Consider the following 22,350-nt stretch of genomic DNA (forward strand, 5'->3'; position numbering starts at 1 on the left):
CTCATCTCACAACCCACAGATGGTTCAATTTAAGTGAATGAATGTCTAACATGGGGTCTTTGGAAGTACCCAAAAAAAATTAGTTTAAAAGAATGGCAAATGTCTAACATGGGGGTCTTTGGATCCAGATCCAGCTAACCAGGCTCAGGTATGTCGGATAATCCAATACCCATAGTATTCCCTGCAAGCAAAAACTCCACAATCATGGAAATAAAGCCTCGAATTGAGAATATCTCCCATGAATTCGTGTTTAAAGATATTCCCAATGTGCAACTGGATGCAGACTGCCAAGTTTTTAATGAATCCATTTTCTTTCTTCATTGCCATTTTTCAAAGATTCATTCCTTTCTTTGGAAGCATGGCCACTGCTTTAATTATGAAAAGCCACATATCGATGTCGACCTACTAACAAGCTAAGTTTAATCTCATGGGCTGGTAAGGTTTGGTTTTGTTTATCATTTAACTTTGTTGCAGGCTTGAGCTTTCCCTATAAAGCCTAGCAAGTTGAACATGGGCTAAATTTTGGGATTCCTTACATTAAAGAACCTGACCTGGAATCCCATGAACTAGAGACTCTGCGTCTTTATCATCCATGTATGAGACTATCCTATGCAGGACTATACTCCTGGGGCATATCACTAAGAACTAGGAAATGGGGGTGTCAATGGATCAGGTTCAGACCAAGTATATACAGACCTGGACTCTCTCTCTCTCTCTCTCTCTCTCTCTCTCTCTCCAAGTCACAGATCACAGGTGACTGGCTCACTGACTCTCTCTCTCTCTCTCTCTCTCCAAAATATCTTATGGATCCATAAACTGATCATTTGACATCTTAAATTGATCCAAAATATCAATTTGGGTCATCGCCAGACTAAGCAAAACCCCTATTGCAATGATAACTCAAATTGTGGATCAAGGCCTAAATCATCCAATAATCCAATCCAAATCCAAATCCAAACATCGTATATGATCCAATCACAATAAAATGGATATTCAACCAATCAAATTTACTTGATAATTTTTTTAGGATGACATAATAAGAGGGGGTTTTTACTGTTCAGAAAGTTGATATATTTAAATCACGTCATTTTAATAAATTTTGATATTATTATAGTTCGGTAGAGCTTTTTCTTCTAATTTGGTGTCTTGTTTGAGTCTTAGCGACTATGTTTATGTATATACAAAACAGTGAACAGTGTTAATTAACATGAATAGATTTTTATTCTCTAATATGCCCGTTAAGAGGCGGATTTAGATACTCCTCCTCCTCCCAATAAATCAGATCAGATCGGAAAAGCTGATCCATACCGATCCACCATGATCCGATTAGATCTGCTATATAAGTCATAAAGCCCTAAATCTCTAATCTAAACACAAACAAACAGGATTGAATCTCTTTAGACTTCAGTACTCCTCTTCATCTTCGGTTGTTCGACGCTAACAGCCTTCCTCAGCTCCTCTTTGGTACTAATGCGACAGTGCCTTTAGTCTCCGTCTCTCTGACTTTCTGGCTGCCGACGTTGCCACTGTTCTACATTTTCAAGCGCCGAGCGGTTGAAACTCTGTCTTCTCATCCTCTGCGGGCCTGCAGCTGAGCGGTTGCTGGTTCTGCTGCTATTCCATCACGGGCGGCATCGCCCTCTTTCACTGTCACTGCTGTGGTCTGTGGAAACCAGCCCATCTGAGTATTTGACATCTCTCTCTTTCGCTGCCTTTAGAGAGTCATTCATTACAACCATCTTCCACTCCAAAGTTTCGGCTTTTACTAGGTTGTTGCAACTCTCTCTCTCTCTTCTTGTATTTAGTATTTTCATTTATAATGTAGCTAAAAAATCTTAAGAGTTAATAATTGGATCGAATGGGATTCGGATCAGGTTTTATAAAATCCATCAGATTATTAACTGATTCAAATCAGTAAAAACTATTATCGAATCAAATCGGATATATCTCTTACGGAATTCGATTTGATCTATTTACAACCCTAAAACAGGCTCTGATAAAAATTTGAACTGTTAAGTGAGATGCTTGAATAGATTTTTATTTTCTGGTACCAATTGAATATCTAATCAGTTATTGAACGGTAATGCTTTTTGTGGCAATTGCACATTGCTCTATAAAAGTTGAGTATCCCTGATACAAATTGATACTAGCAGGATAGATACTTATAAGTGAGACTTTTGGCAAGTTCACACTGGCGGAGTTTCAAAAGCCAATAATTATTTGATATTTTAAACCTTGAAGTTAACATTAGACCCAATTTAATTGGGTTGGATTTGGATTCAACCCAATCAATCCATTGACAGCCTTACTATTGTAGCAGAGATTTTGGGATTGACTCCCACCTACACCAGAGATTGGGGGTTCTTTGTAGGACGGCTAGCCCCCATTGGTTTACTGACAAAATGGAGACTCAAAATCGACCCTGTTAATAAATACTCAAAATGTAGATCAAAACCATGTGGAATAGGAATTGGGCTAGTCTGTTCAGGTCTACCAGGTTGGCCCTGATCATTGACAGCCCTAGGATTCCCAACAACCATCTCTAACCTTTTTGAACTTTTTTCTTTTCTTGGCTTCAAACACCTATCTGAAGGAGGGGTATTACTCAATTCTGAAGTATGGTTTCATGGAAATAGAGTTGCTCCCTTGCTAAAACACAAGGATAGTGTTATTACACACTTGCTGTCTGTAGTACTAGCAGCACCATCTCTTGCCATTACACACTTCCAGTAACAACAATTCCTCAGGGCACAGATTCTATTCCTCTGATGAACCTATGGAGGAAGAACTTCGATTTGGGAATTGGGAAGGAGCATAACAAAGAGTGGTTTCTGTGCTTAACTATATTGTTGCAGAAGAGGATTTTCTTGACTGGAAAAGAAAACAGAACATTGCCTTTCAGATGAACAAAACATATACAAACAAAGCATAGGAACTCAAGCAAAAATATATGTACATGATCAATGTGATCTCCATGGAAGGCACTGGAGTTTAGAGCAAGAGGAGACCCAGGTACTCCTGCAATCACCACCCACACCATCACAACACTCACAAATGAGGCCCAGCAGCGCAAACATCTTCGAGTACCCTGTTGATCCAATCACAAGAAACCAATTAAATTAACCCACAGAGTCAAGAGAGAGAAAGAGGGAGAAGGGTTCATTTCTATGCTTACTCTGCTGCTCTTGGACAGGAAGTGGCCTGGATTCTACCTGCCTTGGGCTGTGAGACATGATCAAAATCTGAAAAAGCAAAGCCAAGAGCAGGCCACGCTTAAGCAGTAGCAGAGTCATTGTTTCTCTCTGCTTGAGCCAAACTCCAAGTCTATGTGTGGATAGAAGATGAGCTATCTATATGCCAAAACTCACCAATCATTGATGAAAATAAAGTGCCAAACTGTGGTCCTTTTTCTTTACAAGACAATAAATGTTGGGCGTCTAGAAATGGTTGGCGTGCCACGCGTTTTCAAGGTTGATTTTATGTCTCTATCTGCAAGCAGGAAGCTTCCTCTGAAACTGGGCAAAGACCCAGGCCCTCATCAACTTGGGCTTTGGGCAAGGACAAGGACTCAAGAGAAAGACCCTTAAATTAAATTATTAGTAAATTGTCTAAATCTCACCCAAGATTCTAACACTTTTTTTTCTTCATTTCTCTTAAACTCATTATAACTTTTTAAAACGTCTAATAATCTCGTGTCAGTGAGTTTTTTATTTTTCAAATCCATTAGAGCATTAGCACCATTAGTGTTCATTCACAGAAATTGTTTACGTTAACATAAATGTAATTTTCATGACCAAATTTCTCCTTAATGGCAAATCAATCTTGTTAAACATATTTTTATAACTAAAATGCCCAAATGCCTTCCTTATTTCTACTAGTTGAGAGATGTTTTGATGTTATTATGCTACTTAAAAAGTATTCCAAGGAAGCAGAAAATTGGGTTTTGGGTTGAATAATAATAAGGGTATTTCTGAAATATTAAAAATGGGTCGAATATGACAAAGGGTAAAATAATAATCTATTAACACCTATTAGTCTATTTAATTGTGAAGTTATGGGTTTTTTGGATGTTTTTAAAAGTTATAATGAGTTTAAAAGAAAATTTTAGACAATTTCCATAAATTATTAGACAGAAATGATGAAGATACCCCTTACAAATGCACCATCTGCCACACATCTGGAACATTGTGTTGTTATAACTGGGTCCCACACCTGCTACAGGTGGACCCACGCACGCATAACATTATGGACATGTGATTCGTGATTGGGATCTGTCTAAAGCGTCCAAATACCGTAGAATTTACTCTCTTTCAATTTCTTTTTAAATCCATGGCTTGATCCAACTGATTTTGTGTGTAAACTATGAAAGAAATTTTGTAGAAAATACTGGTTAGTTGAGACATCGAAATTCGATGTTGACGGCTTACTAGACTCTACACAGAAGGACGTCTTTCTTGGCAGTGCCAAATTTTTGACAAATTGAGTGGACTCAGGACACAGTAGGCATACAAAACAAAAGCACTTCCGTTTATTGCATGGATCTGATTATCTACCAAACTTGAAAACAAAAAACGCGATCTGTTAACATTGTTAATTTCAAGCATCTGATCAGGTGGAGCCGTGGAGGAGGTGAGGAACATTCTACATACCAGTTGGTTCATTAAAACACTTGACAAGGAGGATGGTTTTGAATACCAATTTTCTTAGGCTCAGAAGTACAAATATAAATATATAGAATGCAAAATCTTGTACTTTGTATTATTTTGTATGTATTTGTATTCTATATTTCTATATATTAGCGGGGATTCGTACAATGCATGAGATTTATTAAGCGAAAGTTAAATAATAGTTATTTACTGAAATACCTTTTATAGTTTCATGGATTTATTAAAATCTTCCTTATAATTAACATTTTACTAAAACACCACTTATAATTTGCAATGGATTTAATCAATCTTCCATTAGATGACAGTGGAAAATGATAGTGTTGACCCTAATGTTCATTTAAATAAATTTAATCAAAAGAAAATAAAAATGAAAATACTATTTTTGCCCTTAATAAGACATGGGCAACCACTCTATTGGCTATATTTGGTCGATTTTGTTTTCTATACAAAAAAGTGTTAAGGGTATTTTTGGAATAAAAAATCATGGGTCTAATGGCAAAACAAACACTCCTTAATGAAAGATTGATTAAGTAAATAAATTGTAAAATATATGGGATGTTTTAGTAAAATGAAAACTATAAGGTAGGTTTAAGTAAATATGTAAAACTATAAGGTGTGTAGGAATGACAACGAGGCGGGTTCGGGGCGGGGATCATATTCCCCGTCCCCGACCCCGATTCTAAAAGTAACCCCCATCCCAAATCCCCAAAATGTTTTTAGATAATAGTATTTTTTAAAATAAATAAAAATTTTAAATTATAAATAATGTTTTAAATATGTTTTGATATATATAGCATAAACAATATAATAGTATACTTAATATAAATAACATTTAATATATATATATATAATCGGGGTCGAGGCGGGGCGAGGACCTCAATCCCCATCCCTGACCCCGACTAGGGATTCCTATTAATCCTCGTCCCCACCCCAGCCCCACCAAAACAATCCCCATGCCCGGCCCCATCAGGTCGGGGAAATCGGGTCCCCGTCGAGGATGGGGAAAATTGCCATCCCTAAAGGTGTGTTCTAGTAAATGACCCTAATAGAAACACATAAGAGTATACAATTGTTTTATATTTTCAAATTTTTAAATAATTAATAATTATTCATATTTTATATACTACTTTTAATAAATTTTTTATAATACAAAAATAACAATAATTAATTTTAGTTAGGTTTATTCATCAAACTGATGAAACCGACCAACCCGATAAACTCAACTTGAGTTGTTCGGTTTTCTAGTATTTTAGGTCGGCTTTGGTTAAAAAATTTCCCAATTCGACCAAGTTGGATCAGTTTCACTTTGGCCATTTGTAAACTGAACAAAATCAAATGACCTAATCATGGAGATATATATATATATTATTTTAAATATAATTTTTAATATGGAAAAGTGTAAAATTTCCCATATTTCTTAGCCTAAAATGTTTTATATCATAAATCTAATTTTTAAATTTATTTTTTAATAATTGCATTATAATTTTTAAAATTAAATTTAAGTTTTAACTTTAAATCTTTTGAACCAACACACCAAACCAAAAACTCAACCCAAACCGATACAAATTGAGTGGGTCGGATTTCACAAAAGGTCAATCAATTTCAGCTGACTAACTCCCCAACCTGACCAAGTCAATTTGGTTGGCCAAATAGCCTACAACCGAACTGAACCAACTCATGAATAATCATAATTTCAACTAAATTAATAGTCTCATCTCTGATAAATAAGAATAGTTTAGTCTCTAATAATTATTGAAAATTTATAGCAAAAATACATAATTATTGAAAATACATTTAGAACGAAAAAATACAATAATTACAATAATTATAAAAATACAATAAGTACTAAAAATATATTAATTTAGTCAATAAATAGTATAATCTGTAATAAAAATTAATCAATAAGTTATAACAAAAATATAATAAATACAATAATTACAGTAAATTAAATTTAAAATTTTCAACAATAGTAGTTTAATCTCCAATAATTCTTAAAAGTTTTCTACTAAGTAGCAAAACAAAAAATAATTACTGAAATACAATAAATATTAATTTTGGTATATATAATTATATAATAAATACAAATTAAGAGTTTCAAATTATTATAAATAAATAATATTTTTTGAAAGCTACTTTCTCGAATTATTACTTGATATAAGTGAAATTAGTTATTTACAATATTATGTAAAAATATTATAAAATATATATTTATTTAAGTACTTAAATAATATGTAAAATATTTAAATTTTAAAATATGAATTATCTATTGAATTTAATTATCCATAAAATCATAATTTATACTATTATTACAGTATTTCATTTTTAATTTGTAATATGTTAAATTATTATTAATTTCAATATTATGTTATAAATATTTTTCTACTTTGAACATTTTTTTTAAATTTATTACATAATTTTGTTATTTTAACTATTCAAAATCTAGTTATGATAAATATTTAATTATTTAAATATTTAAATAATCTATAAAATATTTAAAATATTTTGTTATTTGAATTTTATTTATTTAAAGCTATTACATATTATTAAATATTTAAAAAATTTAAATTGTTAGTCCGGAAAAACATAATTTAAATTGTTAGTACATAATTTCGTGATATATTTTGTAAAAGTATAAAATTATTTTTTGTGTTTTTAATAAATATTTTAAAGTTATTATAATTTTGTTAGAATATTTAAATAATTCTTAAATTTTTTAATCTAAACTTTCTTTAGATAGATATAGATAAAAAGTAGGGGAGAGGATAAATAAGAATTAGAGATAATTTAGGAGAGAAATTCTCTACTAAATTAGAGATAACTTTGGAGATAAATAGGAATTAGAGATAATTTATAAGATAAATAGGAATTAGAGATAATTTTGAAGAAAGTAGGGGATAGTGGTGGAGATAGTTTAGGAGAAATTTTAGGAGAAGATATTATTTAGGTTATTAGGAAAGTGCATCTCATTGGTTGTCTTGAAAATAACATAGAATAAGAAAAATAAAAATTCAAAAAAAGGAGAAAATTTCTTGACCACTTTGTTTTAATATATATATATATATATAGAAAGAGAGAGAGAGAGAGAGAGAGAGAGAGAGAGAGAGAGATTCCTATTTGTATTCTTTTCAAACCAAACCTTAAACTCAGTTTGGAAAGAGTATAATACAAATATGTACACTACAAATATATATATAAAATAATATAAAATATAAGGTTTTGCACTTTACATATTTGTATTTATACTCTTTCCAAACTGAGCTTTAGAATCATCATTAGAGATGGGGGAAAATCTATGATGTGGAAAAGATATGGTATGGGAAGAGTTTTGACCAATCAAAACCCACCCATGAATTTTGATAAATAACACCTGATTGGCTACCATGTTTATGATTCCAATTGATTGATCAGAAAATTTTCATATATCATATTTTTTCCATATCATAGTCAAACCCGAGAGATGGCAATTTTCTCTATTTCCCTGATCCCACAGAAATGTGTCATAAATGAGACAGGGATGAAAATGATTTTACCCATGGGAGGGGATGGAGAAATTTCCATCCCGTTTGAAGTTCATTTAAACTGAAGACATAGCAAATTAGCAACTTAGCATGACACGTAGTCACAACCTCCTAGTCCCACAACCTCAGTCTATACACACCAAACCCAATTACCCAAACTATGACCAGGCTGGGATTCAGTTCTAAGCATGTTGCACAGGTCACATTTTATATAGGGCTGTTCATAAGAAGACCCAAACCGACCAACCCGGTCTGACCCAATCCGAGTCGGCCAGGTTTTCTTTAGCATCAGTCGGTTTCGGGTTACTAAAAAGCATAAACCGATGGGTCAGTTCGGTTTCAGTTTCTACACATGAAAACCGAAACTAAACCAACCCGAACCAACTTAGTTCCTAGTTAGTACTTAGTAGTTAGTACATAACTTAGTTTTTACTTTCTAATTACTTATAGTTACTTATAGTTTATACTTTCTAGTTTAGAAATGCCATTAACGGATTGCAAGACATGGAATGCCATTAATGTCATTAATAGCTTCTTACATTTTTTTTGGAAGGTTTAAAGAAAGGATCCTATTCTCTAAGGTCCTTTATACCAAATAGGTAATTACAATTAGGTGTCTTTTTTACTTAGATTAGAAGCCTTCTTAAAAATTCCAAATTTCAGTCTTCTTTTTCTAACACAATTTGACTCTCTTTTCTTGATAACTTCTAACTTGGTCCGCCCTTACTCCCTTAGCCCCTCAACTCAAGCACTCAAACCGATCCAAACCGACTCAGACCGACCAGGTTAGTTTTGCCTAACACAGGGTCGGTTTCGGTTTCATTTTCAAGCAACCCAACCAGGTCGGGTCGGTTGGAAAAACAGCAATAAACCGACCCTACCCGACCCGTGAATATCCCTAATTTTGGATTAGTAATAGTGTCAATCCCAAATTCATGCCTAAGCATAAGCAAATCCTATCAGTGATGTCCTTCAAATAAATTTCATGGTACAAATGGGTCGGATCATGATCTAGTCCAATCCAAATTCTATTTTCGTTGGATTCAGATAACCCTTGTCAGATTTTCAAATCCGATAATGTGGTCCAGTTGAAAATTGGAACAGATTTAGATCACCCCTTTATTCGATCCAATCCAACCTATATATATGTATGTATATATATATATGTATGTATGTATTCAACGTCCAAAGTATCATTATGTATCAACTGATACGTATCATTCCGAGACCCTTCCGATACGCCCCTACAGTGGGTGTGTATCAAGGATCTAACCGATTCTAGGGATGGAGGGGTCCTAGACCGTCTCCCCTGAACCAGTTTTGAAAAAGAATAAAAAAAAAGTAAAATAACAAGTATCGAAACACCCGATACGCCCTTACCAACATATCAGGCATATCTATATTTTGAACCGTGATTGTATTTTTGTAATATATATTTATATTGTATTTTTGTAAATTTTTTATTAAAAAAACATGTCTTTATTAATATGTATGGTGAAAATAATTGAAAAAAGTACTTGTATTTTTTATTTTTCTTTATATAAATTATTATTATTTTCTTTTTAATACTTTATTAAATTTTTCAAAAATGAAATCAGATCGGATAGGATCAGATTCAGATATCCAATATACTTAACAGATTTGAATTCGAATGGCTACATGTGAGATCCAATCGGATCGGATCTCAGATTTATATTGTCGGGTCGGATTCGGATATACCCAGATTCAAGTTGATCCGACCCATTTGCATCCCTACAAATATTCCAGCTTTAAAAACATGATCAAATAGTTTGAAGTTTGAACCCAAACTGAGTTCACTACCAAACATTTCTTCCAATTTCAAAATGTTAAGGAAGAACCAAAGAAAGAAATCAACGTCTACAATAACATACCAAAACCTTAAACTAGAATTCATTTTTATACCCATGGAACACTAGGTAAAAAGACGAAAAATAAGAAGAAGAACAGGAAATTGATATATGACAATGGAAAAATAGAAGAATTGAACATCAACAAAGTGTTCAGCTTTTAACAATATTGTCCCTACAAAGACAGATAGTATTTAAGGAGATAGAACAACTGAAGCACCGCGAGAGCTTGAATCATCCTTTGGAAGAGAAACATAGTTCAGAGGTATTACAGCAGCAACCTTGCCACTTTCTCTTCTTTCCTTCCCTGCTAAGATTGCAGTCTTGGACAATGGAGTCACCGCACGCCGCCCTGTTGGAGTTCCACCCATTATGTTTGAATTGGTGCTCTGACCCAATGGCTTCTTAAGCGTAGGTGGCCTCATTGGGCTTGGTTTTGACCCAAACAGTGCCTCCTGTTCTGCTGCAAGCTGCTCTTGCAATCGTTTCTGCTCCTGTTAATATCAGATGTCATATGCATGAGCCTTTTTATTTTCTTTAACTATGCGGATTTGGCTAGCGAGCGTTATGCATGACTACTACAAATTAACTCATCCTCAATGAAGCACAACATATGGATGCACTTAGTCATTGATACAGTAGGTATATAACCATCCAGATACATAACAACACAGTGGATGGAAATGGAAGACAAGCAATCAAACCACTGGACAGTGCATGTGCACTTTGACCCTCTTTTTTTATATCTTGTACTACAAAGGAATCAAATAGATTGTATTGTCTCCTACGACTTGGTTGGGTTGATTGGGACGCATAAAAGGAACACGTAACCTTTGTGTATATGCCAAGTGTATGTACTCAGCTTATAGATAGTAAATAAATTAAGCACAAGCACATGACATGATTAACTTCTGACAATGGTTAAATTTGACTATCTGGCTTTCTTCCTGGCAAATTGACTCAAAAAGTCAACATAATTACTGAAAAAAAAACGGGGGGAGGTTGGGGGGATATGTATACACACCCGAGATCTGCGTTTCCCCTCTTCTCTCTCCTGCCGAAGTACAATATATTCCTCCAGTGTCTGTAACAAGGGCACCTGAAATTTGGATAAAGAGAAGAATCAATCTTCAAAGTACAAGTACTTTGATTCTTAATGTTCGAAGTAACAAAATGAACTTTCAACTTTAATGACAAAACACAAAATGTTGGATGATTTCACACCTTGTCATACAAAAACGGGATTCCCATCTCTTGTTCCCAAGCATTTACCTTTGCAGTCAAATTCTCCACAAGGGCTGCATGTCAAAGTTTTTTATATAAATCATTTATGAAACTTCAGAAAGTTCTGTCATAAACAGTAAAGAAATGGAGGAACAAAAAATCCCATATAGTTGGGAACTTGGGATAAGGCATGGAATCATGGATGATGATGATATATTCCCATGTAGCATATGAAAGAAAGCCTTCACCATGCTTTGGGCTTGTGGAAGGACCAAGAATTTAAGACCCTAACATGGACTTGTTTTGGCTTGACTCGAGGGCTGAAGCACAAGGCACACGCCTTTTGAAAATGCTGTGCCTAGGGCCTAGGTGAAGCTGCCGAGGCACATTCCTTAAAAGGTGCCTCGCCTGAGCGCCCTTTAAATCATTGGGTTGGATTCAGGCAACAAGTTGCAGCCCTATTTTCTTGCCCCAAAGGCCATGTGTCTGGTCCAAATCAGGTCTGGGTTATAACAACCCAGCCCAAAATAACCACTTTTAAAGGAAATTTTTTAAGAGAAGCCCTAGTTTCACTATCCCATGTTCCTTGTGTTTTTGTTCTCTTCCATTTTCTTCTGCTAGGTCTCTTCAAATGAGTTAACATAATCACAGTTTGTTTTTAGATTCATACAGTTTAACACAATGAAAATATCAAGGTCTGGTTTCAGATATGATGAATTCAATCTCATGCATCTGTTATTCTGCATATGGAGTACGAAGTTACAAATGTTACAACAAGCTGCTTAAAAATGACTAGCTGCATATAACAAACTGATAAATATAAGTTATAAGCTGCTCAAAAATGTCTTGTGTGGTGCTTTTTGTTTTGTTGCTGTGCACCCCCCCCCCCCCCCTCTTTTTCCTTTTTGCAATGAAAGTAATCTTTTCTCAATCTATATATACAACAAGAAAACAGATAACTATTATGATGAATCTTGTAGGAGTTATGACCATTCCTATTGGACCGCAGGTGAGATTTATCTCCAATATTGATATCATTCTCCTTATCTTGCCAAAGTTATAGCCCACTACCAGCCAATCTCCTTTCTCATTCCACCCACACCCCTTGTGAGAACCAAGACCCCGTTGCAATATTACTAAGACCAGTCTCATATATTCCTTGCATAAGTGTGGACAAATACTAATCTACCATGGAAAAGACCATCTAATTAGTAACTCCAGCAAAACAAGCATATTTATCCAGTCAAATCAGGATTATAGGCCTCACATGGTATTTTGCCGACCAGTATCCGTGCTTTCTCTGCACGTTTCAGATTTATGTGTGCTCCTCTTCCAGCACTATAACGATTTTGATCCTACAAAATCAAATATAAGTGCTTGTTCAATCATATATAAAATCACAATTAATAATCTAAATATAAGAAACAGTAGAATGCAGTAGAATGCCCAGAATCATTTTGATGGAAGAGGAATAATATTGAAATTCCACCAAATATAATTGTGCCTTCATTTTATTGAATAATAAGTTAATAGCAAAATACCACTGAGTTCAGTAACAAGAAAAAAAAAATCAAGGATGCGGACTTCAAATGCTTAACTACAGCAAACATAGCATTCGACCAATTTTATTATATCAGACAAATTTATTAACTAATTTCATCTCAAATGTACCGCTTTGAAATACAATTTAGTTACCACCTAATAGAATCAGAATTCTACTTGAAATGGAACTACCCAGAAAGTGAAAACTGTTGGGTCATCTAAAGTGAGATTAATATGAAAATGAACCCTAGAGACAAAACCAAGTAAAAAATGATGGAAAAGATTTTGATTTTTCATGTTTTGGTTTGATCACTTCCTAGTTTGAAAAACATAAGTGCATAACCCATTTGTCTATTGTAAAAGAAGAAAATATGAAAGCATATATTGATATTTTAACAACCAAAGGAGAATTGGATCTCTGGTCCCAGTCTCCCAGATCAAAAGTAACTGTAGCAGTATGTTAAAATTACCAGCATCAACCACCCATAGTTCAACATTTAACATCATAGCTTACTCTTTCATAGTCATCAAGCCAGCTTTCCTCCTCGGATGCAAATTTCCATTTCTCCACTTTGTCCAAAATTTCTTTTCTACTTAAAGCTTGCTCCTTAGCCTTCGCTATCTGATCATCCATGCTAGAAAGCAGTTCAGACAGATCAATATTCCCTGTGATACCATTTAGAAACAGCACAGTTTACTGAAATTGTCTAGCAAATTTTCACATTAGCAATTCTAAATTGTGTGGTTCACAACAATACCAAATCTAAAATGCAAAATTCCAATTTCAGGAAACATCATATGTAAAAGAAAATCATGTAGGGTGCAGGCTCCAAGGAAGAATAAAAAATAATAAAATGCAAATAGATTCTCTTTAAAGCAGAGATATTCCATCATGTCAATTTTCATTTAAAGCTATTGTCAAGGAAATTTTAAGGAACCATTCAACCTAAAAGCTTAAGCTGTTAGATGAGGCCACTGAATAGGTTTTTATTCTCTAACATCCCACCCCCCGCGAAAACCTATTGGGCTTGAAGCGTGGACAGGCACGGGCCCACCCATATCTTGTGCTGAAATTTAATTAATTATAATAGGGGCGACAAGGATCAAACACTAGACTACTTGGTCAAACAGGCTCTGATACCATGTGAAGGAACCATTCAACCTAAAAGCTTAATAGGTTTTTATTCTGTAACAATTATTTTACCAGAGAAATAGAAAATAGACTCCTCCAGTGGAAAGAAATTTAAGATTTAACTCATTAATTTATAAAACTGGAAGAAGAAACAACTAAGGAAACAGTACAAAGAAAATAAAAAAACAAGGAAGGCAATATTACATCCATGTGGAGGAACGGATAGATAGAAAAGAAAGCTGAAAGGGGAGAAGAGGCAAAGAGAGTGAGACACTAATTTGAGTAGATATGAACCAGAGAAGATACTAAAATCAGTGAAGTATTTAAGGTTATCAGCATCCAGAACTAAATCTAAGTAAAGCTTAATGGTAAAAGCAAAATACAATTTAAATGCCTTGAAAATTATAAAACAGAAAAAAATAGTAAACTTGGTGTGAGGATGTATAGAGTAAACCAGAATCTATAAAACTGATGAGAATTTGCCGTGCTGTATCACTATCTACATCCATATGGACTGCCTTGTAGATTTGTTCAAGTTCGTGTTGCTTCTTCAAGACAAGTTCCTTCATCTTACTGGCTTTCAGAAGATTCAGTTGTTCCACTTCACCTTCAGCCTGGCAATAATGAACAAAAGGGAAATCATTCCAGGAAATAAAAAAGAAAGGAAAAAAGATTAAAAAGATACAGGCAACATTTTCTGCTCTACAAAATTTTCAGGAAGAACCAAGAAGTTTCACCTGCTCAATGATGTTCATGGCAAGGCTTCCTTGCATTGCGACCTCATTCACAGATGCAGAAATCAGGCAGGTAACATGATCAAATCTTTTTTGCTCAACGGTAGGTGTATCCATGAGGTTCCATAACTCTATGAGTGTACTCCCAAGATCTTGAAGCTACAATGTAAACAAAAGCCCTCAATAATGCATATTTTCTTGCTTGGCACACTTCTATTATATCAGCACACAAATTCGGTAGTTTTAACCGGAGGTGCAACTTGGGTTGGGCCGAGTTGACATTTTACACTACTTTGGACTCGAGCTTCAGGCCAGGATCATTCAAATTTTAGGAAAAGCCTTACCTGGGCCCATCCAAGTTGTAGCCCTACTTTTAACATCTACATTTACCGATGGACATGAGAGTTAAAGGCATAACATTTATGCTAAAACCGGACATCTCTTCAAAGAAATATAACTATATGTATTAAACCATAAGAAATTCAAGGCAATTTAAACTAGGAAGTTCCTTACTATATGCAAACGGATTTAATCAGGTGAGATATAGGAAGATCCAAATTAGGTTCATTTATATTCAAATTCAAATTGGATTTTATTCATCGGATTTATTAAGGATTCAAATCGAATTCAGATTACAAGCAGATATTGAAACATATTAATAAATTAAACTAAAAATGCTCAAAATATTGCATATTATAAATAAAATAAACTAAAAATGGCTATACATTGGCTCTGTTCTCTGGGCTGGGTGTGAGCCAACTGTGTTAATGGGCTGGCAGGAATGTTGTAACTGTGTTGAGTTAATAAAATTTTATTGTTACTGATCAAAAATATAAAATAAAATAAAATAAGAATGACTTTGTATAGTATTTCATGAACAAATTGAACTGAAAATAACTTGTACAAAACTTTGAACATATGACAATTTAGTAAAATCAAAACATTTGTACCACCTTTACCAATAGATACAATATAAGTTTTAGTACATCTGAGCATCGAATCAAATCAGAGTTTGTTGGATATAGGTGGATCCATATTTGATCCAATTATAAATAAATCGAATTCAGATCACCCCTAACAGCCACGCGTGATTTACATGATTTAACCTACTGTTAAGACCTACAACCTTTGGAGCCTAAGCAATTAAATGATATTAGGTTTTTACACATCCTGGGACATACAACGCCACACCACACAAACTACAAACCATGAAACCACTCTATCAAACATTTTGATCTTTAGCATTCTAACACCCATAATGTCACAAATAGACCTATCACCTACGGCAATAACACCTCTCTTCTTCTCTTAGAATATAACATTTTTTTCCTAAAACAACCAGAATCTATAATTCATTCATTTAGAGAAGTAGTACACATACCTTTGGAGACTAACATATTTCAATTATCCTGTGATGTAACCCCCACACTATTAGATTCATCCTCATTTTTTTTCTTGTCAAGACATACAAAATAGTCTCTCTTCTGGTAGCCAAACTCCTTAGATCTATAACACTATACCTTGCCATTTTCTCTGACTCAGGATCCACTAGGCTAGCAACACTCAAATCCCCTATCAAATTGACCTTCCTTTACAATTCATTCTCAACATAACCATTGCAAAATCCTGCCATACCCATACTTGAACTTTCTCCCAATCTCATTAAATAAGAGAAACACAATAACTTCAGCTCACATAACTTCAATTTCATATACAAATTCATGATTAAACTCCCCAGGAATGGAGTTTTTCTAGCTTTTCCCAAAGTCCAGTACAAAACCTTCATCCATAACATTATCAGAAAGAACCGTATGGTGTTCACACACTTTGACCCAATATCTTCCCAATCATCATCCTTCATCTTGTCCAATTTACCATCCTTTCTTTTCAACAATCTTTCCAGGATTTTTTGAACTAAGATGCCCTTCACCCTCCTTCAATATAGGGTAAAACTCCTTTTTCTGTCGAACATCTCAACCATAAATTGAGAACTCATCTTTGTATCCATTAAAACCAAATTAAGTCTATTTAAACTGATTTACCCGTTGAAACAGTTACACTATAGTTGTAGTGTTTCTCTTAACAATCCTTTCTTTGCTTGAAGATCAATCAACTCCACCTGAAACCAAAATCTAAATAAATGTACATCCTAATGGCACCAGATTATTAATATGTTACTTAACAACTTGGCATCAGTGGCAACAAAAAACTTCATGCTTCCAAGCCAAAACTCTAATACTACATTGTTATGTGCAATCAAAAGCCTTAAGATCACTTTTTTTTAGGCATAGGAACAACCATAGGTAAATCTTGTGACTTGTGATTTACCTATGTATCCACTTGTAGGTAAATCTTGTAAACCCAACCTCCTTGCAGGTAGAAAAAATTTTACCTATGGGTAAAATGTAAATGCATACAAATGAATCCAAAAAAAGGAATACAAGAGTAGTGAACAATTTATGTCACTCAGCCTTTTGCCTAGGTTCACAGGGGAGACTTACACGTTAAAAAGGATGAGAAGTAATACATGGTTTCTTATGGTTTACAGCCCAAACCAATCCTTAACCCTAGTATACCCATTCTCCCTTTTCTTTATCAAACCCAAAGAACCCTTACAGGGAAAGATCACTCTTTTACAAAGAGTACCCTATTTCTCTCAATTTCTCTTTCTCTACAAAAGAGATCTCCCTCCTTCCAACCTAATCTAATATTTATACAAAAGCAAGACAACCATGACAAACACACCCACATGACAACATGAGACATCACCCTTTTTCCAAAAGATCTGTCCCCTTGGGACAGAATCACATTGTCTCCATTGGTGCATTAAAAAAAACAACTGTTATTTCTAGTAGAGTCATCAAAATCATTCCCAAAATATTAAGGAAGAAATTCCAAAAATTAGGTGGTTTGTTGACTCACCATCTCCCAAAAACATGAAGTTATTATACAAATATAGACCATGAATAGGAATGTTTTGAACATGCGATATATGTACAAACACAATTAAATGACAAGAGGAAATCAAACAAACAAGTTAAATATAAATATTGGCATGGCACTTTTTTCAAATGCTTTCATGGATCCTCAAGTTAAGACTAGGTAATATTGTTTTAGCTTAAATTTCTAATAAAGTTGATCATGGTGTATTATACAAACAAGCAGCCCAATCATCAATAACTAAATAACACAAAGTGGAGAACAAGGGAGCAAATGAAGTAAACACAAAGTGGAGAACAAAGACAACTAATTTCTCTACCACCTTTTGTAGTCGTTTCTGTTTCTCTTGCATCAGCGAATTAACTGTTGCAGTCAACCTAGCAAGGGTATCGTTACTAATGCTCTGGAGTTGGCCATTTGCAGGACCACCCAAGCTCGGATGAACCTCATTCACTGTCTTAATGAAATCAATTGACATTATGGCTGACAATTCACGAATAGAGTTAACATGACTGTTAACCTTCTCTAATCGGAGACTCTGCAAATAAAATGGTAAAAACAGTAAGCCTTAAATTCATCTGACAGTTCAATTGTTATTAGAAAACTCCAAATCAAAACCTTTTCTTTCTGAAGCTCCTGGTGGTGTGACTTCAGATCTTCCAGCTTTTTCACTGTCAAGTCCCGCTCATCTACTTGGGGGTCAGCAGACTTACTGAGATGGATGTTGCCTGCTATTTCCGCACATATCTGAACAATCTGTGACTGGACGTCCCAAAACTCCTTTACCCTGTCTTCTTTCTTCTTCCTCAAGTCCTCCAGCAGAGGTTTTACTGTGGATATCTGCTGCTTCAAAGGGCACTTTTCCCTCTCAGACTATAAAAAAGGGGAGCTATGTCAATTACAGCATCCCAATCAACTAGAGTTCACACGACAGAATCAAGGATTAGTGACCAAGAATACTGACTCCTGAAAAGGCAGCCCTTTCTCCAAGGGCAGAAATGAGGCTGGCAACTTCACCTTCGGCCTCGGCCAATGTCTGTTGCAAGTCAGCCTTATACTTGCTAGCTTTATCTACCTTCCTCCTGTATACATCAAGGCATTCTTGTTCAAGTTGCAGAAGCATTCTGTCCCTGTCACTATCGCTTTCTCCAATTTCGTCCCAAATTTCCTGATCATCCAACAAACAATTCATAATTATGGCAAAGATAAAAGAGACTAAGTAATACAGAATTTAGGGAAAAAAGAGACAAGAAATCGATGAATTAGTCACTGCACTTCCTCATCATAATAAAGGTATTACTAAAACAAAATAATAAAAAATTAAAAAGAAGAAAAAGGCCATTTGCAAGAGGAAGGCAGTAAGCATCACAGTAGCAGACATTTGCAGAGGCCGAAACTGAATTATACTAAATACAGCCAAAAATTCAAACGAAATTGTATTTACTACAAACCAAGCAAAATTAGAAGAGAGAGTGTATTTACTACAGACCAAAATTATCCAAGAAATAGCATCTAGATCAGTCGAAGTGGATAAGAAACTACGAATTACATGTCAATTCATCAAATCATCACCATTGTAACAAAACCAAGAAAGAGGGATAGAGAGAGAGAGTCCATTGAAGACCTGCAATTTCTGGAGGAGAGAACCGCACGTCGTCTCTGAAATTGAAGGAATGCCCGCCATTTCCAGGGCAGCCATGACAGAAACAGTCGAATAAGCAAAAAGAATAAAACCCTAGAAACTGGAACCTAGTATTCCTCCTTTTCTCCTCTTATTCTATTTTGGGATCTGAGAAGAACTGCAGCAATGTTCACGAAGAAAGAACAATTACAGGATTCTTTAACGTTAAATAAAGAAAAGAGGAATTCACGGAGAGAAATAAGTGCGTCTTGGAATTCAATGGTTTTGGCGCGAAGACCAATGGAATTCAATTTGTGGAATTCTATCACGACGCGCACGAATGGCGCGTCTGGGAGAAAGTCCCGAAATAACAACGAACTATTGTTCCGAAATTGCCAAAACAACCTCCGGTTTTTTACGTTGTTCTCGCCCTTGCTTGGCTTCTAGCACCTGAGCGTCGCCCTGGAATTCCCCGATCAATTCCGTATTCTACATTTCACCGCGTGCTAAGTTTGTTTGCTGCTGTGCTCTGTCTTACTCAGTTACTCTTTACAGGTCTATGTAGATTTGGTGGGACCACCTTTGGTCAAGACTGTTGATCTGGTGCATCAAAGAGAATGAGTCAGCAATTGTTGCCGTTCTTACTGAAAAAATCACTGCCGTTAATCCAGTGGGGCATAGTTTGGACGAACCAATGAGTCATCAGTAACTGGCTGCTTGGCGGTAACTTACGTACTTCCAGTTCCCGAAGCCGTCTGGGCGAGCTCGAATCTGATACTCACAAGATGTTCCCACATCTCTACCCACGTGACATGACAATCCCTGGGGTTGGAGAGATGTTCCCAATGCATATTACTATTAGTGATGCTCTGTGAGTATGGATGTGGGTACAGAACATTAGTAGCAGATCCCGAGTCTTTTGGGGCGGTTTATGAATTCGAAATCGCGAAATGTTTGTTTTCTGGCAATGTAAGGCCCAGTTGAACCGTCAATAATTTTTCTTTTTTATATGAAAGGGAAAGAGACCCTTCCCCGGTTCCCCGTTCTCCGAACAAATATAAAAGGGCTACTCAAAGACAAAAAGAGCTTGAGAGGCCTTTTTATTAGCCAACCATAACCAATCTATCGTTTCATTTGGTTGTTAATGGGTGGGTCCGACCCGATGAATTCGATGGACCTGAACTTGATTGGGTCAGTTACTCGGTTATAGTTTCAGGATCCGTACCGATGAATCAGTTCTAGTCATTATTATCAGTTTGAAGTAAGGTTTTAAAAACTGACCCTGGAAACAAAATTGTTCTAGCCACCGGTTTTTAGGTCAGCGGTTCGACAGTTCGGGTCAAACGGTTTGACCATCTTATCCATTAGATTGTAATATTAGGGTAAGATGCATACTATATAAGAGAAAATAAGGGTTGAAACTTGAAAGAAAATTATCGACTGAACTTAAAGAAGAAGAAGATGAGGACTTGCAGACTTGTAGCGGCGACGGCGATGGTGAACTACAACGGTGGCATTATCAATCTTAGATCTCACCTTCTCGTGTGAAAAAGACAGATCTAAGATTTCTCAATCTCAGAGATTTCTCATATCTGAGATTTTTCAATCTCAGAGACTCCTCATATTTGAGATTTCTCATATCTGAGATCTGAGCAGCAAACCATTCTCTGGGTTGAACGATTTACTGGTCAAACTGTCTGAGTCAACGGTTCATTGACTAATTCAATGGTTTTTGACCAAATGCCAGATTTTAATAAAACGAAATCGATCACCTGAACGGTTTCCGATCCAAACAATCCAACTGTCCGAATCAACAACGATTCAAAAACATTGATTTGAAACAGATTCTACAAAGTCCCAAATCGATTCAAACTCAACTAGAACGGAGGAGAAATAAAGCCTAATAGCTCCAAGAAAAAGCTCAAGCCATAAGTAATGGGGAATTGATGCAACATGCTAGCAATGCATAAGGCTTCAAATGCATCCGAGTCAAGTTGCTCTAGCTTCGATATCATTGACTAGAGTTGTACCATTTTATTCTAATTCTTTTTAATTTTATTATTTTATATAATATATACTAAAATTTTAAGATTTTTTTTCAATTTATTGTCTATCTTATTAATTTATTTCAACCTTTTTCATTATTTTTTTAATATTTCTAAAAAAAATCCTGCTGCCCACAGCTTGGCCCAATCCAACACGGGCTTGTTTGGGCTCGTGTAGTGGATAATGCTGGGCTTTCCTTTTGAGGGTTCTGGGTCAGGCAGGCACAGCCTGCTACAATAAAAGCAGCCTGCAAAGTGGGTCCGGCATAGCTCACATTACACGTTTAAAGAATATGCAACGGGTGCGAAAGCCCTCCATCTTCTCTTGTAAAATCCAGCGTCGCAATTCACCTTAATCCACCCCTAAGGCCTAGTTTGGATCTAGCATAGCCCACATTACACCTCTATCAATAAAGAATATGCAGCAGGTGCGAAAGCCCTCAGTCTACTGCTCTTGTTGAATCTAGCGTCACAGTTCACTTAAATCCACCCCTAAGGCCCAGTTCCGAAGGAATATAATACAAATACGCACTTTAATCCACCCCTTACCAGTTTGCAGTTGAAGGCAGCTGGGGATGGGTAGTGGAGGGACAAACGAATGGTGGTCAGAAAATGGAGTTCCGCCTTGGGCTAAGCATCCATTAAGGGTTGTATGGGGTCTAGATTAATATTGTTCAGAACTCACTGATTTCTAGTGTTTCAGAGTTCTCAATAAAGGCATGGAAAGCTACCAATGGGATCTCTTCCACTGAATTATTAAGGATGTATTTGGTTGCACTAGTATAAATAAATGGGAGTGCAAATGAAAAGAATGCAAATTCTGGTTTAATTTTGTTTTGGGTTTTACTTTATTTTGCTTCAAGTTTTATTTTACTTCATTTGTATTGCAATCAAACAAAACAAAACAAAATAAGTTTTGAAATAAAAAGAAACCATAATTTGCACCAAAATCAATTGCATTACCATGATTTTGCATCAACGCAAATAAATTCATATTGCAACCAAACACATCCTAAGGCTCAATTTGAAAAGCATACACATACAAATGTGTAAAATGCA

General features: G+C 35.3%; 1 protein-coding gene and 1 long non-coding RNA gene across 2 annotated transcripts; both read right to left on the bottom strand.

Moving 5' to 3' along the window:
* Positions 1-1,189: 1,189 nt before the first annotated feature.
* On the bottom strand, positions 1,190-4,697 carry LOC104588265 (uncharacterized). Its single transcript, XR_733760.3, has 2 exons — positions 3,176-4,697; positions 1,190-3,088 (listed from the first exon to the last, which is right to left on the bottom strand). It is a non-coding gene; the product is annotated as an uncharacterized LOC104588265 (long non-coding RNA).
* A 5,351-nt stretch (positions 4,698-10,048) lies between these two features.
* LOC104588266 (65-kDa microtubule-associated protein 5-like) lies at positions 10,049-19,465 on the bottom strand. Its single transcript, XM_010246122.3, has 11 exons — positions 19,250-19,465; positions 18,590-18,793; positions 18,244-18,498; positions 17,948-18,163; positions 14,689-14,844; positions 14,406-14,565; positions 13,334-13,485; positions 12,545-12,632; positions 11,278-11,351; positions 11,078-11,152; positions 10,049-10,547 (listed from the first exon to the last, which is right to left on the bottom strand). Exons 1-11 carry the CDS (start codon positions 19,322-19,324, stop codon positions 10,248-10,250), a joined length of 1,755 nt encoding a protein of 584 aa, XP_010244424.1. The 5' UTR covers positions 19,325-19,465; the 3' UTR covers positions 10,049-10,247.
* Positions 19,466-22,350: the final 2,885 nt, after the last annotated feature.

The sequence above is a fragment of the Nelumbo nucifera genome, chromosome 7, assembly GCF_055504915.1.
Source record: "Nelumbo nucifera cultivar China Antique chromosome 7, China Antique-T2T, whole genome shotgun sequence".
NCBI classification, from domain to species: domain Eukaryota; kingdom Viridiplantae; phylum Streptophyta; class Magnoliopsida; order Proteales; family Nelumbonaceae; genus Nelumbo; species Nelumbo nucifera.

Bases quoted from the DNA above. Each gene is read 5' to 3' on its own strand.
- LOC104588266 (XM_010246122.3), bottom strand. From the start codon at position 19,324: ATGGCTGCCCTGGAAATGGCGGGCATTCCTTCAATTTCAGAGACGACG. The intron at 18,794-19,249 runs GTCTTCAATGGA...TTGGATGATCAG, and splicing joins CTCTCCTCCAGAAATTGCAG to GAAATTTGGGACGAAATTGG. The intron at 13,486-14,405 runs GTTTACTCTATA...ATGGTATCACAG, and splicing joins CATCAGTTTTATAGATTCTG to GGAATATTGATCTGTCTGAA.